We start from the raw sequence: 14,696 nt of genomic DNA, 5'->3' as shown, positions 1-14,696 counted from the left end.
GTTTACAGTAAGTTTAATGTGTGTATTCTACACAGGATGTGGGTTTTACAGTTTTTCTTATAGATCTTACAGTGCAACGGCAGAGTAATGTACTAGTAACAGTCTCAAGTTTGTCTCAAAATTATATAATATGCAGTGGCACTAAATATGACACATACTTAGGACACTTTAGGCACCATACCATCATTTTTTCACCCTCATTTTGTTCATGTTGTTGGTGAATAAAGATATTTTTAATTTACATTTTTAATATAATATACATCCATCGAAAGTCCACAGAACCAACATTTCCAAGCTTCAAAAAGTACATAAAGACCTACATATACAAGCAATACATATTAAATAAGTGTTTAATCCAAATCGTCAGAAGAGAGTTAATTGATTGTATTGAAATGTATTGAATTAAATAATTATAATAATAATACAAATAAATACAACTCTAATGTACATAACTGATAAGAAAGAAAACTGAGAAGTAAAATCAACTGTGAAGTTTCACACTGAGAATTCTGGGAATGTAAATTATATATTTTAAAAAAGGGGAGGAGCTGATCGATATGTCCCACCCTATCTTCCTGTTTTTGGTGGAGATTACGTCAACACAATGAATAATGCTGTGCGTTTCAAGGCACTTCAGTGGGGCTTTGATGTTCTTTTCATTGTGTTGCTCCTGCGTTCAAAGTTCCTGTGTTTAGTTCCTGTTTCTTTAGTTCCCTAGGTTACTAAATAGTCCCTTGTTTGTTATATGGTTACTTATTTAGTCCACCTGTGTCTTGTTTAGTTCTAAGAAAAGGTTCAATATAGAACTTAAAGAGTTGTGTCAGGCATTTTCTATGTTATGTAGAAGTATTTTAACTGTTCCCATCATGAGATCATTTTATGGATTTAGTTTTAATTATTAAATTTTTTTATTAATTCATGAAAACAACATACTTTATCTCTAGAAAAAATTGAAATAACCTATTAACTCTTTCCCTGTCAGTGTTTTATTTTTTTATTTTTTAAGTTACCAGCCAGCACCAAAAGCTAAATTTTTAGCTAAAAGCTGAGAAAATCGTATTTTTGTTAAAGACTACATCCAGATCAGATTCAGAACAATGATCAAAACATTGACGCACCCAATACTTGCACAGTCCTATAGCTCGTCCTGGGTCGACATTTGTTTCAGTGACATTACGCAGTTTTGATTGATAAGCTGTTTAATGTTGATGATCATGTTATTTTACATATGCAAATGATTACATATGAGATTGCTTGTTTCTGCTTCTTTTTCGCCTGTGTTTTGATCAGGAGATTCAATAAACTTTCAGAAGAGTCATAGCACCCCCTAACCTATAACAGAGAAAACACGGAAACACAGAACATTCTGTGTTTGGTGGGGAAAGAGTTAAACATGAATGTATCATGCAATCATTTAAGACGTTTCTCTTTATATAGAACTTGTCTGGCATAAAGGGAGTCAAGAGTCAAGAACCTATAAACCCGCTGACCTTTTTTTCTAAGAGTGTATATATCTAGCCCCGTGGTTCTCTTTAGTTTGTCAGTTACTGGCAAGGCTCTAGCGGTGCTGGTCTCCTTATTAGTTGGTTATCTTCCTCTTCTAGGATTATCTTCTTGTTTTGTATAATAAAGTATTGCTGAACTTCCTTGACTCCACTCTTCCCCATACACTGTGACAAAATATAACCATGTTATGTCATGCATTATAGTGATTTTAAGATACAAAACAAAACAAAAAAATCTGTGAAATACTTAGTTTAGACATTTCGACCCAACATTTCAAAGCCACTCTTGCCACGTATTGTTTGAACTCCATTTGAATTGTAAAACTATAATATAATGCTGTGAATATTTAGAGTTGTTAAATAGTATCAGTCAAACTGTTTTATAGACAAATTATATAAACTACAAAACAGGTTAATTCCTGTTCAGAGTGTCTGGGACTTTATGGGAAGGAGGTAAACCAGTCTGGGACTTTATGGGAAGGAGGAAAACCAGGACAGATTTCCCAATGCAATAATTAAGTTAAATAAAACTTAAAGTACGTCATTGCTTGAATCCACTTTCAAAGTGATTTCTCAAAGCGATCAACTAGTTAACAAGAAAGTAATTTTCTCTGATAGTCTTTACCACTGAAGTTTGGAATATTTCACATTTCTGAATTGCTTTTTCTCTGAACAGTATGAAACACATTAAAGTAATTAGCACAATATGATATCTTCATTTAATTAGATTTGCTAAGGGGATGGACTTTTCAAAAATAACTCTCAAATATATAGACTTGGAAACTTTCAAATGACAATTACAGCACATTGCATCAGGACTTCACTGCATCATGCAAGAAAATACATTTTCTGCTTGATTTGATGTAAAAATAGTAAAGTGAGATGTAACTGCTTTGCTTTGCTCTTAGCTCCGTCTCCTATAACCGTGGTGAAGAAAGGAAAGACAGCGAAGAATAGCATCACAGTGTCCTGGCAAGAACCCGACCGACCCAACGGCATCATACTGGAGTACGAGATCAAGTATTTTGAGAAGGTAAATATTGCATCACATTTGCATATCACATTTTACCTCATATTATATAATATAAAAAAGTCATATATATTTCCTTAAACGTTTTTAACCATTTTTAGTTGCATACACTTTTGTCATAAAAAAAAGGATTTTCTGTATACATTCTATAATGTATATACTATAATATATACTATAATGTATATACTATATATATACTATAATGTTGAATTTATGTTTTTTTTCTCTTTAATGACAGAAGCACTCAATCTGACATAAAGAATGATCTGATGATCATGATTTAAAGCTTGATTTGAAAATGTTTTGAAGTACATCAATAGCCCAGAAATCTGAGTTAACATGGTCAAATAAAATAAATGTGCTTTGGTTTGATTATTGACCTAGAAAAAGTGTAGACTATTCCTTCTTCATTTCAACTAAGTTATTACATGATGTGCTGACTAATTAATCAAATTAATCGCACATCAATTTTGGCTGAAATTGCATTATTGTGTAAGATGAGAAAATGTTTGAATAGACAAAAAAAGTATTTTGATTCAACACAGAATTTATTACACATACACTTTAATTATTTATTTTCAGAAGCTGCATCTGAAGTGGCATTTAGGCATTTTTACACAGACTGTTTAATGCAGCTCAGAGGTGGCATGAATATGAATGAAAAATTAAATGATACTCTAAATATGAAACAGCTGGTGGTGGCAAGTGTCTTAATGAATGAGTCATTCAGTCATTCATTCAACCGATTCATTCAAACGGCTGATTCATTCAGTAAAGAAGCAAGTGAGCGTCTTTATGACTGGGTAACTAAATCAATGGCTCACTCAATACGATACAAACTTGAAAATTTTTATGAAATCATTATCACAGCAGATATTCAGGATATTTCTCGAGTGATATTCCTAAACTATATCATACGGATCAACGAAAAACAACTAAAAACGCTGTATTCTACATAAAGAAACACTACACGTCTACGCATTTGAATTTTTCTTATGCAATTTGGACTGTTTTGGTTTTTGATTAATTGAATCAGTTCCAAGATTAACTGCTCAATAGAGATCAGGATCAATGAATAACAACTTTTTAGTTGTGTTCCTCACACAAAGATATGTTTGGCATCAGATGAATTGATATATAGTGCACAAATCTTATGGACAACGTTTATGATATTGTTCTAGTGTTCATTTTGACAGCACATTTTGATTTAGATTTATTCATAATCTTTAGACTAAATTGCCATTTAGTTGTAGACATATTTTTGTCATCTGAATGGTTTTAGTATAGTTTAGTAAACTAAAATCTAATGGGCTTAGTTAAATTGTAATGCATCAATTAAGCATTTATCTAAAATCCTAACTCATATACTCATGGAGAAGCATTTATCTAAAATCCAAACTCATACTCCTGGGGAAAACATCTATTAATATGAATGATATTAAGATTTTAACATGCAATACAGACACAGATTAAACTGCTGTGACATAAAACATGTCTTTATTTATCTGAAAATTAAAAAGCCACTTCTCAAAAAGAAGAAAATTGTCTTCTTTTTAATTATTGATGTATGCATTCTTTACAAAAACTTGCATACGACTTTCAAGCTGACATATATTTTTTTTATAAATTAGCCAGTGTATAAATTTAATAGAATTTGTATAAATTAAATATAGATACATCCTTATTAAAGCTATTAAAGTTATTTAGTAAAGTGCAGTGAGTGATTTTCTTTTGTTTGATGAACTTTAATGAGGGACAGCAACAGGTTTATTAGGCTGTCACAGTAAATGCGCGGAACCAATAAACTGATACACATCAAATATTCTCCCAACTGTTCAGACATAACCAACTGTGTTTACATGAACACTCGCCAAAACTGACATTTTGATATAATTTTGTGTGTATTTGTCCGTTCAAGTATGAAAAGATGCGAAAGAGAGCTCAGTTCGGAACTTGTGCGCTGTCTGAATTTTTTCGGACTTCCTTTTCTCCCAGACGTTTACATTTTTGAGCGCTTTATGAGACATACAGCAAGTGTAAGTGTTACTGATGCCCCAACGGGTATATTAGTTACAATTCAAATGTTCGCATCATCTACCATGCAGGACCTCAGTTCTGACTGGATCTCTTCCCAAAATTGTCCCTCCCTAACATGTTCATTTAGTTTTTATTAGTTGACGAAAATGTCAATAGATTTCCATCATAGTTTTTGTCACTCATAACAGGTTTTTATTTAGTTATCGTATCGTTTTCATAGGTGAGAAAATGTAGTTGACGAAAATTATGGCGATTAAAACAGTAACTGTTCAAAGAAATAAACACTAAGCTGTGATTACATGGAAAAGAAGGACCAGTATATCAACCATAGGTCTGTACAACAACATGAGGTAGAGTAAACGATGACAGAAATATTTGTCTAATAAAGTGACGTTACAAGCAGCAGGGTTGCCGTCGCACATCTCACCAGACCTCCCCGCTGGCGACAACACTCACAAAGCCTGAAACTAAATCCCCTCTCCGATCGCCATCTCTGATTGCTCCTCACCTTGCAGCATTTTCCGGCTGCTTTGTTGAGCCATTTAAAGACAGAATACGGCTGAAAACGAGCCTTAGCTCTTCATGACCTCAGTGTTTTGGACCGTTCTGTGAAACACTGATACGATGCACTTAGAAAAAGAAAAAGCTATGACGCCCCACACCCGGTCATATGAAAGCTAATGGACGGAGCACTTAACACAGGGCTTTAAAACAAAACCAATGAAGACCATGAAAGCGATCCTCTCTACTGGCCCCAACACACACACTTTGCCATTCTCTCATGGGATGCAAGGCCTTTATCCCTCGTTCTTTCCCTCTTTGACCATTTTTGTCTTCTCTTTGCTTTTGGTGTCTCTATAGGATCAGGAAACAAGCTACACCATCATAAAGTCAAAGGAGACGGATGTTTTGGTGGACGGCCTTAAACCTTCCTCAGCATACATCTTTCAAATCAGAGCACGCACCTCTGCAGGATACGGAGGCTTTAGTCGCCGCTTTGAGTTTGAAACAAGCCCTTACTGTAAGTGAAACAGGATAAAATCAACTGATTAGCCACATTCAAAGTCATTGGAAAATAACAATGCATGCACTGTAAAAAAGGAATTGTTGAGAAAACTTAAGTTCAAGTTTATATGTTCAGATTTTTAGGTTCTCTCAACTATTGTCTTAAACATGGCCCTACGTATGTCAGTTTGAATTAGTTAATTCACTAAATGTAAAATGCATCGTTCAGTTGATTTGCAGTGGTAGAAAGTGTTGATTATTTTCCAGTTTACAGGACCTTTTGAGTCATACATGCTGAGAAATATTTAACAATAATCAATAGACATCACTTTTGGCCACCACCATATGATTATGTTACTAATTGAAATCTGTGGTTGCCGCAATGTACATACTTGCTCAAAAGTTTGCAGAATCTGTGAAAATGAGAATAATTTTAACAAAATAAGAGGAATCATATAAAATGCATGTTATTTGTTTTATTCAGTACTGTCTTGAATAAGATATGTTGCATAAAATATGTTTACATATAGTCCACAAGAAAAAAAAAAGCTGAATTTATAAAAATGACCCCATTCAAAAGTGTATGTACCCTTGATTCTTAATAATGTGTGTCGTTACCTGGATGATCCACAGCTGTTTTTTTGTTTTGTGATGGTTGTTCATGAGTCCCGTGTTTGTCATGAGCAGTTAAACTGGCCAACGTTCTTCAGAAAAATCCTCCAGGTCCTGAAAATTCTTCAGTTTTCCAGCATCTTTTGCATATTTGATCCCTTTCCAGCAGTGACTGTATAATTTTGAGATCCGTCTTTTCACACCGAGGACAATTGAGGGACCCAAACACAACTATTAAAAAGATTCAAACATTCACTGATTCGTCAGAAGGAAACACGATGCATTAATAGCTGGGGGGTGAAAACTTTTGCCCAACTTTCGAACCGGATGAAGATGCCCACATTTTTCTTATTTTGTTTAAATGTCTTTTTTTTCATTTAGTACTGCCCTTCGGAAGCAACAGAAGATACTTGCATGTTTCCCGGAAGACAAATTAACTACAATTTACCTGGATCTTCAAATTCAAGAAGTTTTCTCCCCAATTCTCATAATGCATCGTGTTTCCTTCTGGAGCAGCAGTGAATGTTTGAAACTTTTTTAATAGTTGTGTTTGAGTCCCTCAATTGTCCTCGGTGTAAAAAGATGGATGTCAATATATATATACTGAATATCTACACTTTTGCGTTTTCTCATAAAACCATTTGCGTTCCCCCAAGAAACTTTGCGTTCGCTCGCAAAGAACTCAAAATGTTAGCAAGCGAAAAGTACACAAAAATACGCAAAAATACATAAACAAAAGTTTTCCTCCTATCTCATATTTTATTCCCATTCACCATGTTCCTTAAGGGGCTCCGTATATACAGTATGCTATTAACGTCACTACACAACAAATAACTAAATTGACAAAATAAGTGAGCAAACAGTGAAACAATAACCTTATAACATTAACCACATACTTTATTAATGCGGCAGTGCATGCTGGGAACTCACAAACCCTGCACGTTTGAGCAGTATTGTTCAATTTGAAAATCTTTGTTCGACTCGTTGGGACAACATTTTGGAGGAATTCTGTCCAACATAGCTTCTAATGTAGTTTCAAGTAATTAATATTTCTTTGTATTTGTGACTCAAAAAATGTGCGACTCTTTTTTTTTTTCTTCTTTTTTTTTTAAAGTGTGCACATCTATGACACATAATCTTGGGGTGTTTGTAATTATTGATGTTACCATAATTACAGTTATTTTAGCTGAAAACAAGATGATCATCAAGATAGTGAGCATGATGGTTTCTGACGGTCTCTCGACCCTCCTCTTAGTTTCTCTTCTCTCTGCTCCAGCAGTAGCGGCCTCCAGTGAGCAGGGTCAGGTGCCCATCATCGCTGTAGCTGTTACTGTAGGCATCATCCTCATTGCATTGGTCACAGGTTTCCTGATGAGTGGCAGGTAAGAACCCACCATAACAAAACATCCAATAAAGTAGCATTTATTTGAAGGTGAGCGGGATTTCACCAAGTACAACATGTTCCCAGATCAACATCTTTGTTGATCCTGGAACAACATTCCAATCAACCAATCAGATTTGTGTGACAAGTTTGCAGTTTTTGTCAAGGGTAGGGATAGGGTTAAATTAAATTTTTGGACAGGAAAGTTGTTCCTGTCTGAAACAACATATCCGTCTTGGCAAGATCACAGTGACCTTTATTTGAAGGATAGCACAATCCAAAGCAAAACAATTCTCGATTTGTGTATGCTTTAATTTATGTGATATGGTTTGTTTTAAATGATAACAAGTAGGCTTCAACAACTAATTGATAATGGAAATAATCGACAGCAAGTATAGATTAATCGCACCAATTTAACAATAATCCTGGGTATTCATAAACTGGCATTTCACACTGTACATTTCTAAACCCTTGGAAAATGAACTTATTTGCATATTAGCTGTGTCAGTGTCATTGATTAGAAGAATGCAGCATGTGACCTGCTTACATGAATGTTCTAGCATTAAACGTGCATTTTGTTGGACATTAAATGTATATTTAAAATGAGACGTATCACGCAAATAATTGCATTTTTATTTTTTGGGAGGAGAACATTGGGCAGGATGTAGCATTAAATACAGTAAAACACTATAAACAATAGGCCTAAAAAAAAAAAAAAAAAAGATTAATCGTATACAAAATCGACAGATTAACCGATTATCGATTATCTAATCACAAAGTTTTTTTCTTTTTAATTTTTTCAATTTTTTTGTTTAATGTTTCTGGCTGTCAAATATTAATAGTAAATGTCCATAGCTATTTGAGAAGCTAATGTCATTTGAATGAAAAATACTGTAAGATTCTGAAATTGTCTTACAATATTTGAAGGAGCCCTCATGGCTTATTATACACTAATAACTGTGGTATTTGTCTGAAACTAACCATCTAAAATGCAGAAATGAATCCTAAATTAGTCACACAAAAGCAAGTAACATGGGGATGACAATTTAATCATGTGTTAAAATGTACTATAATATATATATATATATATATATATATATATATATATATATATATATATATATATATATATATATATATATATATATATATATATATATATATATATATATATATATATATATATATATATATATATATAATGTATGTGTGTGTGTGTGTGTGTGTGTGTGTGTGTGTGTGTGTTTACAGTATTATCACATTATTTACAGACATGTCAATACATTGATTTATCTGTCAGTTTTAGTTGTCATGTATTAAGCTAGTCAAAGAGTTCACAGAGGCGATTATCTACATCTCTGATCTTTGGTGGAAGTTCTACAGTGGGAAAAATATTAATTATGTGCCTCCCATTTCTTAAAGTAAACAGCGGTGGGAGATTTGTTTTCATAAAACACAATGGCAGAGCAAAACGAGGAGCCAACAACAATATCCTGTTTCATACACAATGTCCTATTTTGCATTTCAGGCACAACATTTTAAAATGAGACCGTAATGCATGCTATTGTCCTCACTGGCTTAGAGGAAACAAACTGAGATGTGTTCTGTCTATCTATAATAATAAACAGCAGACAATTTACTGAAATTACACGGGAAGTGCACTAGGTGTAGAAATAAATGTGTGTTCATCTTTTGTCTGCTCTAATGAAATGTTATTTTTATTAAAAGAGATATTGGCAGAAAAAAAAATACTTCCTGCATCCAGGAAATATACGTGAACGTTTATGTCGTAAATGCTTGATATAATCTTTGAGGCCATTACAGCAAAACATTTCCATTCTGCCATTGAAGAATCTGTTCCGTTAGTATTAGCATTTCCATTTGATCTCATTGTGTGAATGTTGAATTGTGTGTTTTATTTCATTTGAATACACAGGCTGCTTCCCTTGTGAAAAATAATTTTAAAAATAGTACTTGTTATAGAAATAATATACTATAAAATATATTTTTTGGACAATTAAAATAAGTACATGTTGTTAATTATTATTGCAGAGTACATAAATGCATAAGTACACTGTAACACGGACACCTTAAAATAAAGTGTAACCAAATGCATTTTACTGAACTAATGTGCCTTTTGACCCACTTAAGTAGGATTTAATTACATATTTATCAAGCGGCAACCTCCCGCAGTTTCTCTTGAAGCCAATACGGAAGTGCCTCAAACTGCAATTCATCGACTGGCCGCTAGGGACAGGCTCCAGAAGGGAGCAGAATCTCATTGAGCCCCATGTTAAAATGGCCAACTTTAGAGCAGAATAAAACATGTTTACAGCCTGGTACAAATTGTGCTTTTGGTCTATACGGCTCATTTTGCCCTTCATGACAACTGTGAGGGAGGTGAATTTTTTTATAACTCATTCGTTTACATTATATAAAGCCTTAAAGTTCTGCATAATTAAGGCCGTGGCCACTTCGAGTGACAGGTGGATAGCCATTTATCTGCTGTCTGTTAGTCATCACGTCACTTAAGCTCCGCCCACGTCCCGCCTTTTTGCCCATTTTCTGTTTTCCGGGAGTGACGCGCGATCCGCGTCCATACTTTGCGCTTCAGTAATGATGAAGATGCAATTTAGTGCATTTAAAATATATTAAGGAATAATTAACTCCGGTCCGTTGAATTATTCGAAAATAATGCACACCCGAGGTGGTAATGCAGCCGCTACGCAAATCGGGTGTGCATTATTTTCTAATATTTCAATGGATTCAATGGAAAGTCAATTATTCCGCTCATACTAAGGTAACCACACATTAAAACGTTGTTAAGATGATGTATTTCAAGACATTTGTCAGGGTTTTGTCTTTAAAACGTTCTTGTGTGTAGGATTTATTTCTTACGCATCTCATCTCATCCCATGCCTTTGTCGCTAATTCCAAAAAGTAATTTTAGAGCTAGTAATGGAGGCTTGAGCCATTGTTAGCAGATTAATGCAGTTATAAATTAATTTATTAGAGAGAGAGAGAGAGAGAGAGAGAGAGAGAGAGAGAGAGAGAGAGAGAGAGAGAGAGAGAGAGAGAATTACCTGAATATGTGTTCGGCAGCAGCGGGACACTAATAGTGAAACTGTAAGTTGATCTGCTTCAAAAACAGTGGCGTTATTGCCTTGCTAGTGAGCAATGTCATGTAGCTTTTAACCCTCTGAACCCTGAGCTGTTTTCTGGGCCCTGGAGGTGTTTTGATATGCCCTAACATTTGTGTTTTTTTCAGTTGCCTTAAAACATATTAATAATGGCTAAAGTCTATTTACACTGTATTCATCACAAACAGGGCTACAGTAATATGTGAGCAACATGTACAAACAAATTTGTATTTAAAAAAAAGTAAAAAATAAAAAAATAAAATAAGGCCATAAATTGCTAAACTACTTTACTGATAAAATCATCAGAGCAGCGCTGACAACACGTTTCTATGCGAGTGTTTGTCCGTACATATTTGTCAATTTTATCCTATTGTTTACTATATTTATTTATTTGTTTGGTCAGTGTCGTTGTGGGTTTTGGCTGTTTTGCTGTTGTCGGCTGTAAGGACCTCTGAAATAATCATTTGGCGAAGTGATATGGAACCGTAATGCAGTCAAGACATGCCTTGAACTACTTTAGCCGTGCATTTCCCTGAAAACAATTGCACACCTTAGAAAATTCATCAACCAATCAGATTCAAGCATCCAACAGCCCCATAGTATATTGTCGGCTGTAAGGACCTCTGAAATAACTGAAATCTTTTGGCGAAGGGATATGGAACTGTAATGCTGTCAAGACCTGCCTGGAAATACTTTAGCCGTGCGTTTCCCTGAAAACAATTGCACACCTTAGAACAATCATCAACCAATCATATTCAAGCATAGTATAACTTTAAATTGAATATCAAATAACATACTATAGTTAAATTATAGCCAAGTACTTTGCATTTAGTATGTTATTTAGTGATTTAATAAGTGTACTTTCAAAATATTATTAACACATAAATATAAATGGACAGATAAATGGCCATTTATTTAATGAATATTATGTTATCTGCAAGTGGAGTTATTTACTGTATCTCCTAGCCAGGGCTATCTAGCCAATGCTAACCTCACACTGTGTACTCCACCATCTAGTGAATTAATTTTATAAGGTTATTTTGTCGTCCAGTATTGGAGTCTCACAGCCTCTTCCCCCTCAAGTAATTAAAGATGATTTATTAAATCCATTGAAGTGCACTTTTTCTTTTTGGAATTTTCACTACTCACTATTTATACTGCAAAATGGCATAGAAGTCTCTCCTCGCCCTTCACCCTTGACCCGAGCTGTAGCCTTTAATTCGATGCTGTCAAGACCTCACTGAGATTGACGGTTGCCACGAGAGGAAGACCTCAAAAAGACATCAGCGGGTGGAAATCCTTACAAGCCTCAAGATTGCCACTTGAAAGGAAGTTGGAATTGTTTAAGCAAGGGTTAGGATGTCCCTCAAGGGTGTGACGGTTTCAAGCAATTACTCTTAAAGAGTATATCAGTGTATCATGTGGGCCACAGCCTTGACACTTCCGTCACCTTTCATGTCACAGATCGTTTTGAAGCACGCTCTCCTGCAGGAAGCAATCAGGGTTGTTAATAGCCTTCTTGGCCTTACTAGGTCAAGACTTATTCATGAATGAGATACAAGGGCACCATCAGAAGGCTATTACAGCAAGCTGTCTGGAGAACAAGTGCTTACTGGACAGGGCTGTTAGTATAGCTGTCAGAGAACCGCAGTGATTTGAAGGTGATGGTGCAAAGATGTTGGGTTGAGTCGAGGACAGTTGAAAATGTACACTTGGCCTTGCATATTAAAATATCAGTTCATAATGTGATTTTGTTCACATACTGAAAGCTTGTACTATTCAGAAGAGCAGTCTTCCTTACAGTTAGGATTTTGGTTTTGTCAGTTATTGGGCCCTATCATACACCCAGCGCAAAGCGACGGCAGGCGTGACGCAAGTGTTTTTGTTGCTAGTTTCAGCCAGACGCAGTTATCATTTTCACGTTATTAAGAGACAATGTGCCTGATGCATCGGCCGTTTTTTTTTTCTTTTCGTCGTTAAACTAGCAAAAGTGGATTCGGACATGGTGCACTTATGCCAGGCGCTTCAGAACATGCGCTCAGATCGTTAAAATAGGGCCCATTATGTCAGGTTGAGTGATAGCACAGAGTTTCAATCAAATTCAGCAGAAGAAAGTAGAGCACAGGAAGAGGCGGGGCTTCAGGGTTGACATACTGGTCAGACTCAAACTCATAAGCTCTGCACTAGTGGTTTGAAGCATGTGTTCCTCCCCTGGGGCTGGAACCGTACAGCCACATCCCACAGGACTACACACACACACACAGGTTTCCATGGGGACTTCCCGTAGACATGATTTGTATACTGTACAAACTGTATATTCTATCCCCTAACCCTACTCATCAGAGAAAACTTTCTGAATTTTTACATTTTCAAAACACTTAATTTAGTATGTTTTCATCATGGGGACAAAAAATGCTCCCCACAAGGTCCAAATTTACTGGTATTATTATCCTCGTAGAGACATTTGGTCCCCATAGGGAATACCAGATACACACACACACACACAACATAAAATACACACATAAGAACAATTGGCTACAATATACCCCTAAACAAAACAGGGGTCGGCCTGAAAGGGAAATGGCTTGTTTAGCATTAAAAATAAAAAATAAAATAGGGCATAAACTGACATTCATACGCATCCTGTACATGGTAAAATGGTATTTTCTACGAATATGAATATGAAGACTATGCTTATAATGAAATACTAGTGTGCTGCAATATATATAGGCAGTCAATTAGTTTTGCCTTACTGTCTGTATCTCAGTTCTAAAGTGGATATTGCCTTGTTTATTCTAGTTCATTGTGGCTGGATGTTCACTTATTCCGTTCACACACACAAACACTGACTGCTGGCAGATAAAACAGTGATGCATTGAGTTCACTTAAGACTGCAGTCATATTGCATGCCTGTATATTTGGATAGTCCTCTCTAGAGTATTCTTGTGCTGAAAGCAGATAAAACCATTATCAGTCCCGTATCCACTCTATTTACTATACCCTCCTTTATTAGGCCGATTCAATTAGTAGCATTGCATCTGAAAATGAGGCAAAATGAGTGCAGGGGGCTGTTTTTTAGAGAAATGGCTTTAAAAAAAAGGAGATGTGTTGTATAAAGAATAACATAGGTCTTCTTTTTCACAGACGTTGTGGCTACAGCAAAGCCAAGCAGGATCCAGATGAGGAGAAGATGCACTTTCACAATGGTCACAGTAAGTCTAACAGAAAGGGACAGACAGACACATTGGGGTTCACCCAGAGTTCAGTGGGCTAGTCTCATCCTCTCATAAGCTCCAGTCATGAGGGCAATGGCGTCACGGCAGTTCGGGATTAATGAGTTTTGTTTTAACAGCACTTTTACAGTCATCAGGTTGTTTTTATCCCTGTTATATTATGTATTTATATTAAATCCAGGGATTTCCTCCCTTTTTTTTTTTTTTTGCACAAACCATCATCCTATGTGATTTATGGCACACACACATTGAGAAAAAAACATATAAATATTGCTATACATTTTTGTTGTTATTATATAAATATATATAATTTATTATCATTGTTATTATTATTATTAATTACAATGTTATTAACCACTACCAACACATTTGTTAATAATAATAGTTTTGTTAATACTAGATTATTGCTGTTAATATTAGTGATTAATTATTATTGTTAGTATTAGTATTATATCAAAATTACAACAACAAAATACAACAATAACAATAATATCAATAAAAATAATTAATTAAAATGAAAGAAATTGAATATTATTGTTTTTGTTGTTAATACATGTATTATTATTAATTACAAAATTAGTAACATCTACAACTTTTTTGTTATTAAGAATAATAGTTGTGTTATTAATAATACATTATTATCATTAATATTAATTATTATTGTTAATATTATTAGTATTATATCAACTTTTCAGCAACAAAATAAAAAAATCATTCACAACAATAATAATACTAACAATAATAACAATACAA

The 14,696-nt window shown here is 34.7% G+C and overlaps 1 protein-coding gene across 1 annotated transcript in view; it reads left to right on the top strand.

Annotated features, from left to right (window-relative positions):
- Positions 1 to 14,696, top strand: part of epha5 (EPH receptor A5) — a 106,259-nt gene that overhangs the window by 72,975 nt on the left and 18,588 nt on the right. Inside the window, exons 6-9 of the mRNA XM_079804515.1 lie at positions 2,414 to 2,538; positions 5,434 to 5,593; positions 7,469 to 7,571; positions 13,855 to 13,922. Of these exons, the coding sequence (XP_079660641.1) occupies positions 2,414 to 2,538; positions 5,434 to 5,593; positions 7,469 to 7,571; positions 13,855 to 13,922 (456 nt within the window). The remainder of the gene's footprint in view (positions 1 to 2,413; positions 2,539 to 5,433; positions 5,594 to 7,468; positions 7,572 to 13,854; positions 13,923 to 14,696) is intronic.

This window comes from Gobio gobio (genome assembly GCF_949357685.1).
Source record: "Gobio gobio genome assembly, chromosome: 22".
NCBI lineage: Eukaryota > Metazoa > Chordata > Actinopteri > Cypriniformes > Gobionidae > Gobio > Gobio gobio.
The sequence above is the reverse complement of the archived record's forward strand: the minus strand, read 5'-3'. Positions and strand labels throughout refer to the sequence as shown.